At 48.1% G+C, this 21,808-nt stretch overlaps 1 protein-coding gene across 5 annotated transcripts in view; it reads left to right on the top strand.

Annotated features, from left to right (window-relative positions):
* The window catches only part of Trappc9 (trafficking protein particle complex subunit 9), a 434,664-nt gene that overhangs the window by 316,541 nt on the left and 96,315 nt on the right, over window positions 1–21,808 (top strand). For all 5 annotated transcript variants that reach the window (XM_075959473.1, XM_075959472.1, XM_075959470.1 and 2 more), the window contains one exon: window positions 19,202–19,355. In XM_075959473.1, coding sequence (XP_075815588.1) covers window positions 19,202–19,355 — 154 coding nt within the window. The remainder of the gene's footprint in view (window positions 1–19,201; window positions 19,356–21,808) is intronic.

The following is a 21,808-nucleotide window of genomic DNA, read 5'->3' as shown; positions in this document are numbered from 1 at the left end:
CTGGCCATGAGAGAAGCAGGGGCGTGGCATTGGGGTTCCCTGGAAAGCCTAGTTGAGCCACACTGGCTTTCTTGGTGTTTTCACACAGGCATGCATGCTGAGAGACCAAGGCTCATAGCCATTAACACCCCACAAGCTACTCTGGACAGACCTCAAGTGGAGTCCCAGTTTGTTTAACTCAAGCACCTATACTTATCTTAGTATCTCCTCCTATGTTATGTCTTGATTATGAAGAATTGAAAGGATATAACTGATCTTTACTCTGTGTTCAAGAAGGACAAAGTAAAACGTATTAAAATAAGAGGCAATGCATAAGTGTGTGCATGCGCACCCCCTCCTTTGTCTTATGAGTTTGCCCTGTCCTAAGCTTCTTCTCCCTGCTCAAGGCTGTCTAGTGTTGGAACAGAGCCTGGAACCTTGTGAACACAACAAGAGCCTCTTACTTCTATCTGCAGCCTTAGAACATCCTCTGCAAATGGAGGTGTGTGCTTCGTGCTGACGCTCTCCACGTACTATAATTTCCTATATATATTTCCTATAGCCCTGTTTCACCACAAAACACCAGGTGCCTGACTTCTCTTCAAATCTTCTAGAAGCCCTGAACTTGAACTACTAAATCATTTCCTTCCTCGTGAAGGTATACAAATCCTTCTCTTTCTGACTAGGTTCTTTCTTTCTTCCTTCCTTCCTTCCTTCCTTCCTTCCTTTCTTTCTTTCTTTCTTTCTTTCTTTCTTTCTTTCTTTCTTTCTTTCTTATTTCTTTGTTTATTTTTATTTCTTTTTGCATGTAATTATTCACAGGGGGATCATGTGCCATCCAGTGCATGTGGAGGGGTCAGAGTACAACTTGTGGGAGCTGTTCTGTCTTCCCACCATGGGGCGCAGGGATGGAACTCCGGTTGTCAGGGTTGGCAGCAATGACCATCTTCCACTGAGCCATCCGGCCAGCTCTAAACCTGATCTTTCAGATGTGAAAACATCAGTTCTGAATCAAGGCTTTTATCATCTGCCTTTGGAGGTACTGAGGTGCCTTCTTTGCTCTCTTGCTCCCCAATCTTTATTCTCTCTAAACAGCACTTTTCAGGAAATAGCGAAGAAGTTGAGCTCCCAGTGTGTCCTTGCTGGTCTCGGGGCCAAGGGGACAGTCACTAGGAACGTTCAAGTGCCTACAGACATCTAGAACACCCATCCACATGGAATTACCAAGCAATCCTTCACACATGTGCGATCATTAGCTTACTTCATGGATGACAAGACTAAAGCCCACAGCAGCATAGGAATCCTTCTGAGGAGATTCAGTGAAACTGGAGCAAATATTTGGAAAATGCCACCCCAGCTATCTCTTCCTTTTGAAGATTTCCATACTCAGTAGAATCTTAAGAACTCTCATAATTCTCTCACTTAAGAAAATGATTTCAACTTCTAATTAAGCAATTATATACCAAAGTTAAATCTAACCTTTCTAGTTTGCTGTAGTTTATCTGTGGCCTATGTGCATCTTCTTGTCCATCTCTGAAGCCATCTGTTAATGTTCATGAACAGAAAGAGAAGGGTAAACATCAGTGTTCCTTCCTAAAAATCCTGTTCTTAATGTCACCGAATGTAATTCAAAGCTCACCCCACATGTTCCCTGCCTTCCTTGCCTGTCCTCAGATTGTGTTATGGCCAAGCACCCCGTGATGCCTGGTCCTGGCCTGGAAAGGGGCTGATACTGAAGCAGCTTGCTGTAAGGCTCTGCTCACCAGTCCTGCAGCTGGTAATACTGTCAACTCCCATCTTTATTGATTTTGGTTTTATTTTGTCTAGTTGTTGAGGGGGCAGGGATCCAGAAATCTCCAGCCATGATGTGAGGCTGTGTGTGAGTCCCTTTAATGGCAAGCATTTTTTACTCCCTATATTCTGTTCTCTCATCCCCGCATGTTCAAGATTATGGAGTCTTGCTGTAAATCATGCTTTCTACTGTTGATGCTCTTGATCTCAGGGTCCACTTTATGCTATTGATGTAACTGTTCCGGTGTAGGTATATAGTCATTTTCAAGGATAGCGCTCATCAGTTTCTTTAGACCTCTCTAAGGTTTTTCTCCCTCTCATTTTTCTCTCTGTTTTGGGGGACAGAGTTTTACTTTGCTGGCCTTGAGCTTGCTATCCTCCTATCTCAGCCTCCTGAGTGCCAGGGATCACAAGTGTGAGTCACCACGTTAATATACTTAAACTCTTCATGTTTAAATTGAACCCTTAAAATTTCAATGGCATATAGTTGAATTTTGCATTTCTATCTGTTACAGCAGGATCTGCCTTTTAATGAGAGTATTGAGTTTATTAATATTTAAAATATTTATCTAAATCTGATAAATTTTTTTCTATATACCTCTATTTACATACTTGCATGTATACATGCACATGATATATATATGGTCTTATGTCAGTGCGTGAGTACTCCGTGCATTTGTGGAGGTCAGGGGACAAACTTAGATGTTGACTCTCACCTTGTGGATTGCGAGTACTTACTGCCGCCTTGCCAGGCTGGCTATCCTCCTCCCCATTGTCACTCTGGAGTAGAGAGACACTCTCCCCATACCTGTACTGGCCGTATTGGATACCCAGACTGCAAACTTGGCGAGTGTGTGTGTCTCTCTGTGTGTGTCTGTGTGTGGTGACGTCCACAGCCTTTGACCTTTCTTGATCCAGCCACTCTGCAAGAGGAGTGAAGAGCTAGTTTAGATCAATCCACAGCGCTGCTCTGAGGCAGCCCAGGACTCTTAGCCCCAACCTGCTATGCAGTAGGAGAACACAAGGGCCCTCATCCCAGAGTTCCTATGGATGGGGGCACAGAGGCGCATCTACCCAGGAGCTGTACATCTATCTCCCTGGTCATGGCTTCTTAGAGAAGACTCTCTGAGTAACTATGGAGCTGCCACTGGCCTGGCTGGACTATGTCCCTGGCCTGAGACCCCGCCAGCATCTGTGGTCCTCCAGCTGGGTCCTTCCTCTTTTCAGGGGGAGCAGGTACACTCTAGCTGGGTGTATGATTCATTCTCTTTTTAATTTTTAAATCTCTCCCCATATCATTATGGTGTTTCATTTCCTTCCATCTGGCACTCTGAGACTTTCACAGTATAAAATTGAAAATGAAGATGATGAAGATGATAATATTGGTTGGAAGAGAACATAGGGGGAAAAAAACCTTTGCAATTAAAATAAACTTTGGTTTCTTCCATGTTTCTCTGTCCAGTAATTTGTGTTGGTATCCACAGTGATGGCAGAGGGGATGTGTTAGGAGCGGATGCAACTGTAATCAGGTTTCCTATACCTGGATGCTGATTCTGGGAGTCCCCAATAGAGGCACTTGGGTGTGGGAGGTGCATCAAAGAAGTATACGCCAACTAACTGATTCAGCAGAGACTCCTAAGCATGTGATTAGCAGGGCTAGTCAGGTCATGGAGAGATCTCTGGGGGAAAAAAAGAAAAGCTGTCACTTAAAATGTGTAGGAGATTTCAGGTCCAGCATACTGGCCCACAGCTCTCCTTCTCTTGAAACATCAGAAGAGGCTAGTCCTGCAAGTCAGCCCTGTGCAGGAGCCACAGGCTATTCTGTGTCCCATGCCCTGTATTCTCCAACTCCACCTACCCAAAAGGAAGTTGGGTCAGGTGGTTAGGTCTGGAACCCTTGGACCCGCCCCTTAGCAGGTCTCGTCTCCTGGGCTGAGGGAGCAGTTTGGTTGCTGTCTTGAACTTGGATATTTTCTTTCAGCTCTAGGATTTAGGAGTTTAAAGCCCTTGGCTAACACAGGGTATTCAGTTGCTCGTAGATCTAGTCAGGCTGTTCTGACCAATGCCACTGTGTGAGCCAGCATGAGCCCACCAGTACTGTGGGGACCCAGGGGATGAGGTAACAGGACAGAGGGCTGCAAGATGCACACCAGCCAGAGAGCATCCACATCCTCTTCACACCAGCTGCTCCAGTGTGGATCTGGGTAGGCAGAGCAGAACCTACCCTGGGAACAGGGCATTGGGCAAAGGGAGACTCAGGATTGGGCAGTCCCTGCCCTTTACCATGGAACCTGCCAGAACCCTCCTTCTGGGCTCTATGATCTTTCCTGGTTCCTTTCCCAAGTCCAGCACCTACCCTATGCATCCCTGACTAGGCTCTCTTGCCTCTCCTCCCAGCTAAGGAGAAACCCCTTCTGGGGTCCCCCATGGACTCAGCTTTGGCTTCTATCCATTCTCGGGGTCAGTGTCGTAAAATATAGTTAGAGGATCCAGGAATCTCCTGGGGGGCCTGTGTCCCTGTTTGTATGTTGGTGTCTACCTGCCTCCATGTCTGTTTCTGTCTCTCCCTTGTCTGAGTGCCAAACAGTATTTTATTTTTCTCTTGTGTCCCAGCCCCTCTTAGAGATACTGAAGGACAGGATCATTCCCGAGAGGTGGCAACGGCAGGGGCACAGGAACCTGCAATACCTTTTTCAGTCATCACCTTCTGCCTTCAGAGGATGGCTTGGGGCAATTCTCTACAGTGAGGGCCTTTCACTTAGAAGCCTGCTGTTTTAAACCCCCCTGGTGCAGCCCGATTTCCCTCTGGGTTTCCTTGTAGGGAGCACTGGGTTGACAGGAAGACTGGAGGTGCTCCATGGCTCAGCTACCCAAAGATTAGATCAGAGTAGGGAGGGGGAAGCTACTGCTTTTCCTTTTTATCTTTTTCCTTTTGTCTCAAGTTAGGAAACCACTGCTTGTTCCTAACTGTCAGCCTCAGATCACTGGGGACTTGGCTATTCCTATCTTAACAGCATGGCCTTTTCAATATTAAGCTGGATCGCTAGAGGATTTTTCTCGTTGAATTGATCTCTCACAAGCTTGACTTTTCCGTTTTCAAACCCCAAAGGTGCAAACCAGCACCGGAAGTGGACCCTTCTTCCTCTGTGCATCCCTATCACGTTCTTTACCTTGTCTCTCCGGGCCCCATCTGGCACTGGAGCGTGAGGGCCTTAGTAGCAGCTACACAGCGATGGCCTCGCCAAGTGCTAGTTGGAGGAAGCGTCATCGCCCATGCTTAACTCGATTAGGAGCTGCGGTGGTGGCAATAATAATATGTGACATTTATGTGAGAGTTTCCACTTCACACTGTGCCGACCCTGTGTTTCCATCTGCGGCCCTGCCTGTCCGCCGGGAGCTATTCCAGAACAATGTTGTTTTAATCCTTTTCCCCCTCCCAGCACTTTCCCCCAACTTCCTGTGTGCATGGTGCTGGGATTTGCTTGCTCAGGCTGATGCTCATGCTTCCTTTGTCTGCCCCAACCTTTCTCTTCCATCCCTTCCCTGTAGGCTCAGCCCTGGTCTCGCTTAACATCTTGATGTGGTCTGCTGTCCGGGCAGCTCCTGTCCAGCCACCCTGGAAAGGCATTGTCTTTCTTCTTGTGGCTGCCATCCCCTAATCTCTGCAGACCTTGCACACATTCCTTTTAGAAGATGAGGAAAAGTAAGTTTTAAATTACACTTAATCCCACCACAGGGACAATGCTGTCGTTCTCCAGATTCACATCTCATCAATATCTGTGTCTAAAGCATTGGTTTATGTAAAGTGGTTTGAATTTGCTCTTTTGACAGCATCTGACAAGAGTTTTCTTGTCCTTCTTCAGAAGCATGACTCCTTATGGCTTCCCAGTATCTGGTATATGGAGAGATCTGGGCAAGCAGGCCCTTGTTGGGGTGTGGAGGGGCATGATCTGGCCTCCCCCACCTTCCCACCACCCTTCATTTGCTGACTCACCTTATTGAGGTGCGCCCTCATCCCAAGTCTGCCTCATGTTTATGCCTGAATCTGCCCTCTACCAGTGATCCAAGGATCCCTTCTTCACCCGAGAAAGTCTAAGCTGAGCAGTAGTTCATGACTCTCATATACAGCTCTGCCTTCTCATCTGCCCTAACCCTGAGGTGTGCCTCAGTCCCACCTCTGCAGATGCAAGTCTGCCCTAACCCTGCAGGTGTGCATCATCCCACCTCTGCAGGTGCATGTCTGCCCTAACCCTGCATCTGTGCCTCAGTCCTGCATGTCTGCCCTAACCCTGAGATGTGCCTCAGTTCCACCTCTGCAGATGCAAGTCTGCCCTAACCCTGCAGGTGTGCATCATCCCACCTCTGCAGGTGCATGTCTGCCCTAACCCTGCATGCGTGCCTCAGTCCCACCTCTGCAGATGCATGCCTGCCCTAACCATGCAGGTGTGCCCCAGTCCCACCTCTGCAGATGCATGCCTGCCCTAACCATGCAGGTGTGCCCCAGTCCCACCTCTGCAGATGCATGTCTGTCCTAACCCTGCAGGTGTTGTAGGGCTTTGTTTCCTTAGCTTTCTGCTTTTAGTCTAGTACTTCTATTGAGTTGACTCTGACTGGGGGTATAAATGTCCTAACTCAGGCAGAGATTTGGAAGACACGTGGGATTATTCATTGCAATTCTCCTTTGGGGGGTGGAGGCTGAAGAGCCTGTGGGCCTTTTGTGTTCTGCTCTGGTAGACTCCGTCTCAATAGGGCAGTTGACAGGGATCCCGGGAAGCCTCTGGCTGAGAGCCCCAGTGTCTAGCTTTCTCACCAGGTTCCATTCCTGAGCACCTGTAGCTTTTCCTGCATTGTGCCATCCTCCTCCATCACAGAGCCTGGAGCAAGAAAAGTCACGGCCAAGTCCTTGCACTGCATTGCCTAAGCTGTCATTTTAGATAACTGATATCCCATCAGTGTGCCTCAGTTTCCACTATGTGCAAGAGCATCAGCTCTTTACTGGGAATATGGGGTAGTTGATTTTAAGGTGTGTTACCGTTGCTTACCAAGCAATGGCATGTGACAATGGTTGAAGTAATCCCCTGTCACCACTAAATGCTTGACAGAGTCACAGAGCAAGGTAGACAAGCTTGAAACATACATAAATGCTGAAGAGAGTAGTCTTGAAACTGGTGCCAACCCGAGAGGCTCTTTGTACGGAAATGCACACCACACCCGTGTCCCAGTGGCAGGCGCTGGAAGGCTGCTGTGCTGGCTCAGGGTCCACTTTTGTCTCTAATCATCCACAGAATGTGATGTCCTCTTTTGTTGTTGGGGGCCAAAGCAATAAGGAACCACCTGTGGTTTCAGAAAGACTAGCCCCGTTCCCTGTGAGGCACACTAGAGCACTAGGCCTTCCCTGTGTAGAGACAGCCCAAGGCATGTGGCTTTCCCATTCTCCATCCCTCTCAACACCTGTACTCCCAGGATTCTCCTCCCAGCTTCTGGGATGGAAAGCTCTAGGCGTCTAGATGAGGACCTCAGGTGTCCTCTCTTGCTGCCATGCTCTCTTCTCTGACCCCACAAGGCTCATGGAGGTGAGTTATAGAGTTTTCTTCAGGGTTACCTTCTTTTTGTTTACCCTTCTCCTCTGATTTGATCTGATTTGATTCTTACGCTTAGGTGAGGCAAGTGAACCTCAGAGCCATCTCCAGGGGCACCTTAGTGGCACAGTGTACTCAGGTCACACCATCGATTCTTCTGCCACCGTGTTGTCCCTGCAGAGTTGCAGCCCTGACTAGGTGAATGCTGACCCTTAAAAGCTTAAGGCCCATGGAGTTGCCCCAGAGGGTCTGCTCCCAATAACAGAGGGGCCTCTTCTCTGGTCTTCAGGCCGGGCCTGGCCATTTTCCCTGCCTTGGATTTACTCAACTGGTGGAAGACAGCTCCCCATGGGTGGAAGAATTAAAGACAATTGCTGAGCATGTTAGAAGTGATGACTCAGACAGGGGCTGGTTGTTGAGTACTGCTCTGAGCACTGGAGGCCAGTTGGCAGCATAAACTCTGAGAGGTCCAAGGGTGGCATCAGGGGGTCTAGGTTTGCCATTGTCTGTGAAAATTGGCACGAGTTGGCATGAACTGTTTCTCATGATTGATGGAGGAAGGTCATTGGTTAAAAAATAAAGAAACTGCCTTGACCCGTTTTATTGGTTAGAACTTAGGTGGGTGGAATAAACAGAACAGAATGCTGAGAGGAAGAGGAAGTGAGCTCAGAGAGACGCCACGCTCCCCTCTCCTGGGCAGACGCGATAGCTCTGCTCTCTGAGGCAGACATGATGAACCAAGCCGCCAGGTCAGACATGCTGAATCCTTCCCGGTAAGACTGGTGCTACACAGTTTATTAGAGATGGGTTGATCAGGATATCAGAATTAGCCAGTAAGGGATAGAGCTAATGGGCCAAGTAGTGTTTAAAAGAATATAATTTGTGTGTTGTTATTTCGAGGCATAAGCTAGCCAGGCAGCTGGGGTGCTGGGGATGCAGCCCCGCCGCTCCTATTACAACATTGGCATGAACTGTTTCTCATGATTGCCACCATTGTTAATTGGTAGACAGACACCCCTGTAGGCCACTTGCTCACCTGTACATTCTCCTGTCATCTTGTAACTCTTTGCTTCCCCCTTCTCCCTTCTCCTCCCCTCTTCTTTCCCTCACTCCTTCTCTCTCTCCTCTCCTCTCCCTCTCCACAATGAACTTGAAGGCAAGGGATTCAGTCACATTTGCTTAAAATAGTGGTTGTCAGTATATGCACATGTTACTGAATGAATCACTGGAGGCAATGGCACAGCTTAATCCGTTTTGGTGTTTGGATGGTTTTCAGACGTGATTTCTGCTCAGTATAATTCTCTTGTGGGTTTCTAGTACTATCAGTTAAGGTTGAAGGAATGTGGGTGGAATGCCATTACAATCAAATCAGGCACATTTACAAGAGCAGTAATGTCACCTCTGAACAGTGACCAGGCAGAAGCAGATGTCCTCTCGATTCCACCCCTCATCTTTCTTCACACACAGCGTCCCTGTCTGCTGTCGCTGTCCCCAAAGGATGAAGAAGTCAGAGTTCAGGTGGGCTATGCAGTTCATCCAGGCTCACGTGCCAGAGTGAGCTAGAACTGGATTCATTTTCAGTCCTAAACCAATTGTGAACACCAGTTTGCTCTCAGGGGTATATAACCTGATCCCTAAGGCCTGATGCAGGAAGAACAGAAGGCAAAGCCAGGGAGCAGTAGCGAAGAAACTGACCAGCAAGCAGAGATGCCAGACCACACGTGAACTCCAATCCTAGGGAGGAAAGACTTAACTAAAACCATGGGCCACCTGGGATAAGCCATGAAGAAATATCACACCAACACTGGAGGTGAATGGGGCATCTTATTCATGGGTATAGGTCTGGCCCCATTGTTACTATGCTAGCTGGCAGGGTTCTGCTCTGACCCGGAATCTAAGGCATGGACCTAGTCCCTCTGCTTTGTTCAGACCATGTGATGCACAGCGTCATGGAAAACCGACAGTCATCTCTGCAGAAAGACAAACTCACTCAGCAGGGTCGTTCTCAAGACAGCTACCACATGGTCTCCTTATTCATAGTTCTTTGTATTTGTGTTCTCACTAGGCTGTAATTTCTTTTTTATTTTTATATTTTGGTTTTTTGAGACAGGGTTTCTCTGGTGCTTTGGAGCCTGTCCTAGAACTAGCTCTTGTAGACCAGGCTGGCCTTGAACTCACAGAGATCTGCCTGCCTCTGCCTCCCGAGTGCTGGGATTAAAGGCGTGTGCCACCACTGCCTGGCTAGGCTGTAATTCTTAAAACATTGAATGGGATCTTGTTTATTGACTTTTCTGAGTCTGAACAAATGGGCCAGGTTGGCACAGGGCTTGGTATAACCCAGAGCACTGCTTCCTAGAGGGTCTTGTATGCCCAAGGAATTGCCTAAGAGCAGGAAGCACCTGGTCAGGAAGCACCTTCCTCAGACACCAGCACAGAGCCAGAGCCTAGTGACAGGCATGGATGGGCAGACAAGGGACTGGAGGGTATTGACAAGAGAAAGATGGCTCCTGGGTAAGAAATGGGAGATGCTTCTGAAAGGTGTAGCTTTGTACTAGGTCCAGAGAAATGAGTCCTTATATACTTTCAGTGTATAAAGGGTGCAGGAGGCTCCAGGAAGAAACACCTCATAGTTTTTCACTAGCATAAACCATAGTAATGAACAGGTTTTTCCTAAATGTCAGTGAGGTAAAGCAGAAGTTGACATCATTTCACATTACACATCACCTTGATCCCCTTGAGAACCTTCCTGAAGAGCCCTTTCTAGCCCAAGAGTCAGGCTGGCTAGCTTCACCTCGTCCGTGTGACATGGCAGAGAGAAACAACTCCAACACAATAGCATATGTCCTTGTGCTTGGCCAAAGCCATGCGACTGAACATCCTATCCCATGGTGGCTATGCTAAATGAGGTGTGATGGGGTGAAAGGTTCTCTGTGTCAGGGTCCTGTGACTCTTGGGCCACCCCCAGGGGTTTTCAGAGCTGCATTCTCCATGGGCAAGCCTCCTAAGGACTGAACTTCCATCTTGAAAAACCCCGTGGGCCTCGCCATGTCTCCGCACTCTCTGGCCTTTCCCCTCAGCTTGAATTGTGTTGTTACTCCTCACTGCTGCCCCAGTGCTTGACACGTTCTCTGAGCGTAAGGAAAAAGCCTTCTGTGGAAATCATCCTGAGTAGCATTTTCTAGTGTGGAGCATGATGAAACAGCTCTGGGCGATTTTTACTCTTTCTTTTCACCATGGTTCCTCTGACAGGCCTTCGTCAGCAGCCAGAATGCAGTTTATCAGAGTCATATATTTTCAGGGTGAAATGGGTTTAATCCCTCACCATGGAAGCCATGCTGCAGAAGAGAAAGTCCCTCTTCTGCAGCACAGAACTTGTAGTGCTGAATGACACTATGATCAGACAGGACTGTCAGAGTCTCAGTTTTACCCTGACAGGCTGACAGATGACAGAGTGTTGGCGCAAGTTCCTGTCGCATCCAGTCCTGCAGCTGTTCAGTCCCAAAGAAACACACAGAGGTCTACATTAATTATAAACTGGTTGGCCTATTTGCTCAGGCATCTTATGACTCTTATAACTTATATTTGCCCATAATTCTTGTCTGTGTTTGCCATGTGGCTTGGTACCTTTCATCATAATGAGGCTTTCTCATCTTCCTCTGTGTCTGGATGACAACTGCAAACTGAGCCTTTTCTCTTTCCAGAATTCTCCTGTTCTCATTGCCTTGCCTCTACGTCCTGCCTGGTCGCCCCACCCATACTTCCTGCTTGGCTACTGGTCAATCACCATTTTATTAAATAAGTATAAAAAACAAATCTTTACAGGGTAAAAAAAATCATTGTCCCACAGCAAAAGGGGGCCAAGTTTTTTTCTTCACTTGGATCTGCCTGGACTGGATACATGATGTGGCCTGCATCAGGCTGGAGTCCTTGTGCAGCATGAAGAGACAGCACACTTTGGAGACCAAGAGACCCAGAGCTCAGGCCTGAGCTTTGAGCAACTTTGGGGTGTGCATTTGTTTGACTTGTTCAAAGAGGGGTCCTGGATAGGTGGTCTGCATGACTTCATGTGTCTGTAATATAATGTACCCAGTAGGTAATTGTCCATGTGTACAGGCCTTGTGGAAGGGGCACCTGTCTATCCTAGGGTACATGTTACTTGTGAGCCCACTGGTCAAAATCTGCGTGAGCAATGACATTCTTCCCTCTTTTTCCTGTAGAATTAGGGTGTCAGTGCTACCTCCTAAGGTAGTTATAGGGATCAGAGGCAAATTCAAGACTGGTAAAGTTGGCACCCGATGAACAGAAGTACTTTCTTATTAATGTTCTCATTCGTTATATTGGAAAACAGCCCAGCAAGGTTGGATAAGTTCCCAACCTCATAGCCTCTGGTTATAGAGAAGTAATTGGAATGATCTGGAAGCACCTTCTGATGCCTGTCTGGCAGCCTGGCAGGTAACAGGGGAAGAGTAGGGTCTTTCAGTGCTTTGTATCTGAAGGATCGAGATTACCTTTGCATATTAATCTGCCGCTGGCACCTTTTTTTGTCTTTCTCAAAGTCTTGGCTAGAGAAATGGGAGTGCGAGCAGCACAGCCAACTCCCTTGAAGGCCACTCTCCATGTGCTTCAGTGAATGCAAGGCAGAAGTTCATTTCAAGCCTTTGATCTAGTCATTAGCTCCCCTGTCTTCTCAAGTAATCCTGAGCCAGCCCTCTCTCCTATCTACACCTCAGTCTGCAGAGTTGTCTCGTATGCATTGCTCACAGTCTATGCCAACTACAGATTGTCTGCAGGCCACTGCACAGGCCTGCCCCTTCTCTGCAGTCAGAATGGGAAGGCACAGGCATGTGCAAAGCTCAAGCAGCACGGTTCTTCCCAGCTATCATCTATTCCTCTGAGGTATCTGAGAGATCCCAGAAATGAGAGCTCTGAGGGTTGGCCAACACCTGCTATGAGCCATTCATGATTGTGAGAACCTTCTGGTTCTCTGCGTACGCTAGAGAGGTTCAGGGAAGTGACTGGTTTATTCTCAGCGGCAGACTTTCACATGGTCAAGGTAGCTTTGCGTGATGTTCAGTGTGCTGCACAAACAGAGGAACCCAGAACCAGAGGGATGGCCACCTGTTCTTACAGATGAGTGGGCTTACGCTCCAAAGGAGACGGAAGAGTTGAAAGCAGAATGGGCCAGGTAGGAAGGTAGGCAGGACAGATCCTGGAGGCTTTGTCTTCCTCTGCCTGCTCAGCCATGGCCTCCCTTGAACACCCTGGGGAACTACACAGCCTTGATTGGGTGCAGTTTCCAGCAGTATCCTCACAACCCTCCATGATGGGTGCACATAGCAAAGTCCCTAGAAGTGCAGGGCCTGTTTAGAAGCACAGCTTCAGATGAGGCACACTGTAATTGTTGTAAAGATAGTGGAACCCTGAGAGTCAGGAAGAAAAGACCCTGGCTGCCTGAGGCCCAGGAGAGAGTCATCTTTGCCAGCCCCAAATCAGAGACCAGCACTATGCCTGAGAATGGCTGTACCCTACTGCTACTAAATGACCCCTTCTTTTAAATAGAGGATTAGGCTTTATGTTACACTGTGATGCATTGACCTCTATGGGTTACCTCCTCTGTGTGCTACAGTGCAAAACTTAGAGTTATCATTGTTTGATGTGTGACAGACATAGTCCCTACTGGGTGACCCTACAAAGGACAGAACATGAAAATAGCGTTCTCTAAAGCTTAGAGGATTGTTACTAGTTAACATAGTTTTAAGAGAATCTCTCTGTCGCTCTCTCTTTCTCTCTGTGTGTGTACATATACAGATTTTCTGTAAAGAAAAGTGAAATCACAAAGTTTGCAAGCAAATGGATAGATGGTACTAGAAAAGATTATGTTGAGTGACGTTTCCCGGACTCAGAAAGACAAGCAATGGTGTTCCCTCTCATCTGCGGTTCCTAGCTCCACATCCTCAGATATGACTATACAACATGGAGCAACCACAGAGGCCAGGAAAATGTGTGGGGACCGTGATAGGGGAGGATCTAGGATACAGGTGATATGAAGTGGAATAATGAGGAGTGGGCTTCTAATACTGCCCCAAGGCCTCAGTGTGGACTCCTGCCTGCTGTTGCCCCCTGCTGCAGAGCACCGTCCGGCTCAGGACTCCATCCAGCCTGTGCTGGGACAACTGTCTGCCAGGTCTAACTCTTCCTCCCCAGCCTGCCCCTCGTGGGAGCTTGGCCGTCACTGCAGGAAGCTTTCGTCTGTCCACCATGTTCCTGCATAGTTACGTGATCCTCAGGAGCCCTGGTTTCCTCCACAGTAAAGAGGGGGTGTGGCAGGGCCTGCCACCCTGGGGCTCAGTGAGCTGAGTAAGGGAGGTGACCATATAGTATCCTGCCTGATGGACTGTTCCAAGCTCTGGGATGAATGGTGAATGTGCCAAAAGAGCTAATTACACCTGGTCCATAGAAAGCGCCAGTGTATCTCTTCAGTAATGGAGTCTCCTTTCAGTCTAATTTTTCCCTTGCACCATGCTTCTCAAAATGAATTTTTTTGACTTTCTGGAAGTGTATTCAAAATTATATTTTCTAAATCTGTATCGCCTTGCTACATATCTCTATCCTATAAATATATTTGGTATTTGCGCTATTTGTTGATGGTGATGAGGATGCTATCTTGTACACATGCTAATTAGGCAGTTTCCAATTTGTGGATCCCTCTGAGAATCTCAAGGCTTGGGGTATTTTGGTTGAAAATGGGCCTCCAGATTGGTCTCTGCCCAGGCCCTTTGGAGTATGTGTCCTCTTCTCTCAGCTCCATCATCTCCCATCCCCAACCCAGGCCAGCAAATCACGTATGTGTCCCGAGTCCTGCTGAGGGGAAATTAGTAGTTGCTATGTAAAAAAAGGCCGGCAAGGTGGAGGCCTGAGCTTAGGGCTCCCATGATGAGACTTTCATGAAGACTGCAAGGGAGGAGGCTGTGCCAGGCATGGGGAGGAGGAAGGTGGGTAGGGGTCAGGCCCACAAAGGTAAGAGACAGCAGGGGCACACAGCTGGCGTCTGAGGTGAAGGAGAACCATCAGGCCAATGTGAACCATGGCTCCCAGCTGTCTGTGGAGGGCAGGGGCAGGGGCAGGCGAAAGCTTAGGGTTCTGGAGAGAAGCAGACTTGGGATGGTGTTGAGATTCTTTGGGAGGGATGCCAGTGAGGCCCTGTGCATATCTAGGCTCAATTCTAGGGACCAAGTGAACCTTGACCAGGTCCCTGTGATGCTATCAGGGCACAGCCAAGTGTCACGGGGGGGGGGGGGGATTTGCCATACTGAGCACAGGAAAATGCCCACCTCTTCAGAGCTCTAATGATTCCCTGTGTACCACATACAACTTATACCTCAGTTCCTCTTCTATTGAGTAATATCCATGGCGGTGTGTAGTGATATTTTATTTACATTTTAACAAATAAAGCTTGCCTGACGATCAGAGTGTAGAGCCAAGCCACTAGAAGCCAGGGAGTGGTGGCACACACCTTTAATCCCAGGATTTTGGAGACAGAGGCAGAGGGATCTGTTAGTTCAAGGCCACCCTGGGCTCCACAAGACTCAATCTGTCTAAAAGAGAAACAGAGCTCACACAAATGTGATTTGAGCACCTGGGATAGCTTGTAGGAGTTGGTTTTGTCCTTCTACCATGTGGTCCTAAAGATTGAACTCAGATAGTCAGGCTCCGTGGCAAGTGCCTTTGCTGAGCCATCCCACCAGCCTGCTTCTTTGACTTCTCATTAACATGAGGAGGAAAGCACAGGTTTTTAAAGCCAGAGCTCCGAACCTTCCATGGAACACACTCACCTTCTTTCTTCAGTACTGTCTTAGGGAATAATCTACCAGATGCTCTCTAGGTCTTTCCTCTCTCAATCTCCTTGGGTTTAGTACGAGAGGATAGTGTGTCGTGTTTGTCCTGGTCCTATTTGGTGTGGGCTAAACCCATTCCAGCTACTCCCTCCTCTGCATCAGCACAAGGTTCAAGATAAGGTTGCCTTCTCATCATGGAAACTGATCTAGTTAGTCCTAGCTTTAAATCTCAGTCTCTAGCCAGTATCTGGGTATCACTGGAATGGAGGAGGATATAAGAATTTACTTGGATCCTGCCATGCACGTGGTGTTCCTCCATTTTCCCTTGGGAGGTATTTCTCATTCCCCCCCCCCCCCCCCAAACTCTATCCAGGCTCAGGGAAAAGGCTAGGCAGCTCTCGGGTCCCCTTAGTCATATAAGGCAGAGAGCCTTCCAAACAGCTGGTTTCCTATAGTCAGTCAGAAGCAGGAGGGACATCTCTGCTGAGCTGCACAGGCCCTGGCCTGGCCTCACTTAGGCAAAATGACTCTGCAGGAATCCGGTACAGACCAGTGACCTGTCCAAAGGCTTGGTGAATTTCAAGTAGACCCAGGCATTCTCAGGCTTCCCGGGAATAACAGAAACCCTGCCAAGAATCCTGGTGACATTTTAATCTCCATACGGACCTCTGTGGAATCCTCAAGCAGGCTGGAGAGAGCCACAAAGCTCAGACCTGGGGAATGCAGGGGGGTTTTCTGGTGATGGTGGAGGGAATGTCCATCACGCCAGGGGCCCACAACAGTTGTGACTGTGTGGCCAGCTGCTCCTTGAGCCGTCTTTTCCCAGGACCTGCTCCGTGTTGGGTTCTGGTAACACCAAGTTGAAGGAAACAGTATTGCCTGAGAAAAGGGTGGACACAGTGGGAAGTGACACCCGACATGAACTTCAGTAGGACAACTGCAGGACAGTGAGGGGCAGTAATACACAGGCCCATTAGCATTTGTGTGGCATTTTATACCATACAAAACAGCTTTTGGCTAGCCCATTTGATCATTAGCATAAGTTCCTGTAATAGCCATAATTTCTTATAAAAGCTCTCTTGACATACCATCCCATCCATCTACCTGAAGTGTACCACATTCCCATGCATCCAGACGGCTGTGCCGCCATCGCCACAATCCACTTCAAAACATTTTCATTACCCTAGAAGAATAACAGCTATAATGTTTTTGAGCACCAGCTAGATCAAGTGAGCCAAGTGAATGCTCCCAGATCCTGCAGTGTAGGAAGTCCAAGGAATGAAGACAATTGTGTGGCTATTTCTGGCGACCCAGCTTCTATGTGGAATGAGCTGGAGTCCAGCCTATGTGATCCCGGGTCTCCCACTTCCCCTCCATACTCGTGAGAAACAACGCTGCATCTGTGGTGTTGCTTCACACACTTGAACTCCTGTCTACTCATGTCCCTTCCTCTCTCTGCTGCACCACAGACTGGGAGCAAGGCCATGTCCTGTTGCTCTACCTTTGTTTGCTTGGTACCCTCTTGTGCTGCAAGCCAGTGGCCTCGCCCCAATGGGAAAGCTGCTTCCTTGGTACTCAAGTGTGGGAATGTGAGGTAGTGGCTTGTGCTTCTCTCACCAGAGATGTTCCTACCTCCTTGTCCTCATACTTCCCAGGGGGGTTTTGTGGGAGCAGCACCAGATGCTGGCCATGGGAGACAGGGAGTATATTTTCCATTGAATACAGAAAAGGTGTGTGCAAACCTTAGATAAGTGCTGACCAGTGCTGGCGACTTCCACATCATAGAATGGAGTCAGCCCTGAATAGCGAATAAAGAGAAGTGAGTCCCTATAACAAACAGGACCTCGTATATGCTGGGCTAATGTTGTGTCAACGAGATTCACACATTTATTTGTTTAGTGTTTATATGCTATGTATGTGGGTCCAGGTGCATACCCCACACACCTGTGGAGGTGAGGACCACCTTTGGAAGTTAGTTTTTCCTTCCTCCATGGGACCCAGAACTCAAACTCAGGTCATCATATTTATGTAGCAAATGTTTGAAAAATTGTTTTTAGTGCTCTTACCTGGTCAACCATCATGACCCCCACATATTTTTTTAAAGATACTCTCACTACATAGTCTGGGCTGTCCTTGAACTTGTTCGGTAGTGTAGCTAATCTTGAACTCAGTCCCCTTGTTTCAGTCCTCTGGGAACTGGGATTTCAGACCTGAGGCACACTTTGCTGGGTGAACTAATTTTTAATGGTGTGAGCATGTTCATAGAATTCACTCACAACTAGGATGACTTTCAGCCGTGTACGTGTGTTGTGGATATGATGACTCCTCGGAATTACCCGGACATGTAGAAATAAAATAATCACATTAAAATACAATACTTCAGGAAGAGATTATGGAACTGAAGGCTTTTAGGATCTTATATTCTTAGTCTTTAGTTTTCCCTTTTTGTGCTTTTCTGTTTTCTAGGGTTTTATGATAAACTGTTAGAATAAAACCACAAAAGTATGTTTAACTTTAGGGGATGTTCTTGCTATCTGTGTGGACTGTGTTTACCTAGTGGTGCTTCTGGCCCCTCGGCCATCAGCCTTCCAGGGCAGGCTCTGAGCCTAGTGTCATGGATTTATTGACTCCCCAGCAGCCCTTTCTACAGACAGCATAGGTCTTGAGATCTCCTTGCTGGGTGTGATGGACATCTGGAAAAGCCCCAAAGGTGATCATGGTTTTGCTGACTAACGTGGCCACTCAGAGTCCAACAATACCATCAGCATCCACTTTCACCCATCAGCTGGTTGACTCTGAGTCCTGTTTGGGTTGGAGCCACAGTTTAGAGGAGTCCTCATGAATAGTACTTCCTTAGAAGCCCCCTTTCTCTCTATCTCCCTACTAACACCCATGTGACACACCTTTATGAGTGCCTGTTATATGCCAATCAGGCCAAGAGGTGATGTTTAGATGTCAGGTTCCAAGTTGGGGACAGACGGCAGGTCAGAATATAAGCCAGAGTGCAGACACAGTGGGGGAAGAAAGACCATTGGACTTGCAGTGTCAGGGGAGGCTTTAAATCCACTCCTTCATCCATGTAGCTGATTATTTACTGAGTCACTGATGTGTCCTGGACATTATTCTATACCTGGGGAGCCTGGTCACCAAGACCAAGCGCATCTCTGCCCCTAGTAGAATTGAGATACGATTAACTAACTCAGAAATAAATCTTTAATCTCATGATAAATGCCCTGCCAGAAATAAATGGAATGTTGCAGGAGAGAATAGAGAATAGGCTGCTGTGGCTGGGGTGAGCTGGGGAGGAGCTTTCCAGCTCCTGCTTCAGGATAGACTGGCTCAGTCATACCATGGCTAAGAACATTCCAGAGCTAAAGACTAAGGCAGAGAGCCTCCTGCATTCTAGAAATGCTTAGAAGGTCAAAGGGCCCAGTAAGCAGTGAGAGTGTTTTGTTGAAGAAAGGTGGCTTTGATCGGAGAGCTGAACAGAGGGGACTCCCAAGTCTGTAGCTGGGGAGCTGCAGTGGGAAGACAGGGTTATGGCAGCTGTGGGCAGGGTTTGTGGGTCAGCTCCTGAGCCCATTTGGCTGCACTGTGGAGTCATGTCAGGCAGAGTTTAGAGTGGAGAGCAAGGTCCCCAGGGTCCAGTCATGCCAGCGTGCTCTGTGGATGTCCACAAGGAGCTTAAATCATGACCCAGAGCACTGTGTGAACAGCATTCTGGGTCCTGTCTGCCACACCCCGGTGTGGAATGGAACCCTCACCTGGGGTGATGCAGGACTTCTCAGAAGTCTAAATCTACAGCTGTAGCTTTTTTGGAACTGTGTGTTGAGCCAGCTCTGCAGTCAGGGCCACCTTGGGAGTCATTATTTCATTTTCTGGGAATGAATCTGTTAGGAATTACTAGCGATAATGGTTCATCAGACTGTCTCACGCTGGCATGTGCTGACTCTCCAACAGCTCTGGGAAAAAATTGCCCCACTGATTAATTCTCCACTGTTTTCCTTTTTCTCTCAGAATGGCTATTCAAGTGGACAAGTTCAACTTTGAAAGTATCCCAGAATTCCCCGGAGAGAAGGGACACTTTGCAAATCTGAAGCAGCTAGAAGAAGAGAGGCAGGAGGCACGAGGCCTGGAGATCAGCAGCAAGCTGGACATCCGCTGGAGAATTCTATCCTTTTCAGTGTCCTGAGGCACACCCACCCTGACTAGGGATTCTGGCCACCCACAGGGAGCCAAGAGGTGCTTAATGGGTACTGAGTTTCAACTACAGACAGCTCTAAATGCCATGGCAGGACATGGACCACAGGGCTGGCATTTTCTCAGCCTCGTCACACTTCAGAGGCCCTACTTAATGAAGTATTGATTCTGAGTGGATAAAGGTCTTAATGGGGACCAGTGGTGGTCCTGTCTTTGGATCTCATGTTTCTTTTGAGTGTTGATATTCACGGTAGTGGCAGGTCCTAATGGCTGTCAATCAGTACAGGGCTTGAGCCATCCTCTGACTGACAGCGGAGGATGTGGATACAGTTGTCTGGGAGCCAAATGGAGTGGTGCAGCTTAGCAAGATGTAGAGGAACTTTGTAGAGGAGTGAGAGACTTTTCTGTGGACTGCGTTGTGAAAAAGGAGTCATATATGATCCCTGCACCCACCCAGGCGTGTGACCAGAGTCCGGCTGGATGGGTGGAAGGATGCTGGGTGACTCTGCGTGCCAGGCTCTGCAGAGCACCCATACAGCCGGCAGACATTCGAGTGGACTGTTGGCAGTGGGCAGAAGTCTATCGAAGGGCCAGAGGTGAGAAATGCTCCACAAGCAGCACAGCAGGAGAGAGTGGCCTCTTGAGAGTGTCTGCCAGAAAAAGGCACTTCTAACATGGGTTTCTTTCCTTCACCTCCTCTGTGTGTGGACTCTGTGGCTCTGGGTATGGTCAGACTGTGTGTCTCGACTAGAACATTCCAGAAGATTTAACCATCAGGCTTTGTATGGGCCAGAGATTGTGCTCAGTTCTAGGGACAGCATGATGGACGCTGTCAGATCCAGACCCCAGTACAGACTGTGCTCTCCAGCACACAGGGGTAGAAACTGGGAAACTGTGCGGTGGAGCTTTCACGTCTGCGATGTAGCCGACAGAAAAGCTGTCGTGGCTTAGTTGGCTCACTCTAGATACCTGGATGGCCAGATGAAGTGATTTTAAAATAGCAAGGCTAGGGGACAAGCCTGGAGCACACATGCCGTCATCCCTCATTCCCCTCTGCCTTGTGTTTGCTGGAAATCTCCCGTCATAGAATCTTTCTCAAGTGTATGGCCTCGTATTTTAGAGGATACCCTTCTGAGCAGAGTGGCTGAGAGTAGCTGGTGCCCCACCTGCATGCCACTCAGAGTTTCTGTGATGGTCTGGCAGACACTAGACACCCTGTGTAAGCTGGCAGGGTCACCAGGGTTCCTTGGGTTTCACAGCCCTATAAGGGTTTTACACATAGAGCTGTGGGCTTTGTTGATCCCAGGCAGGACAACCCACTTCAGGCTGTGCTTCACTTTATTCCAACCTCTGGAGCTACATTTCCCATAGGGAGAGGTGGTAGCCCTGCCCCCACTTGATGCTGAAGTGGGGACAAAGCTGCTTCACTGAGCAGCTCAGACTCTTCGGTCTTTCTAATTGGCTTCTCCAGGATGCTTCTCAATGGATCTCTGTCTTCTCATCTCCTGGAAAACACTAAACCTCTCTAAATATGTCTCTTCTAAGACCCTGTATCCTACTTTATTTTTGTAATAGTCAGTCATGCTTGGAAAAATAGTTTTATCTAAATGAATTCTTATACAAACAGCCCCTGCCATCAGTATCATTGATTCCTTGATCATCATAAGTGAAATGCAGGAAATCATTTGGTATCTGCCTCCAGAGAATTCAGCTATCAAAGCTGTTTGTAATAACTTGATTCAAGGGTCTTTTATCTTACAGCACACACAGCACAACACACACAGTACACACAGCACACACAGTACACACAGCACACACAGTACACACAGCACACACAGTACACACAGCACACACAGCACACACAGTACACACAACACACACAGTACACACAGCACAACACACACAGTACACACAGCACACACAGTACACACAGCACACACAGTACACACAGTACACACAGTACACACAGCACAGCACACACAGTACACACAGTACACACAGTACACACAGCACACACAGCACACACAGTACACACAGCACACACAGTACACACAGCACACACAGTACACACAGTACACACAGCACACACAGTACACACAGCACATCACACACAGTACAGCACACACAGCACACACAGTACACACAGCACAGCACACAGTACACACAGTACACACAGTACACACAACACACACAGCACACACAGTACACACAGCACACACAGCACACACAGCACACACAGTACACACAGTACACACAGCACACACAGTACACACAGCACACACAGTACACACAGCACACACAGCACACACAGCACACACAGTACACACAGTACACACAGTACACACAGCACACACAGCACACACAGTACACACAGTGCACAGCACACACAGTGCACACAGCACACACAGTACACACAGCACACAC

Source organism: Microtus pennsylvanicus, chromosome 2, assembly GCF_037038515.1.
Source record: "Microtus pennsylvanicus isolate mMicPen1 chromosome 2, mMicPen1.hap1, whole genome shotgun sequence".
Classification (NCBI taxonomy): domain Eukaryota; kingdom Metazoa; phylum Chordata; class Mammalia; order Rodentia; family Cricetidae; genus Microtus; species Microtus pennsylvanicus.
The sequence above is the reverse complement of the archived record's forward strand: the minus strand, read 5'-3'. Positions and strand labels throughout refer to the sequence as shown.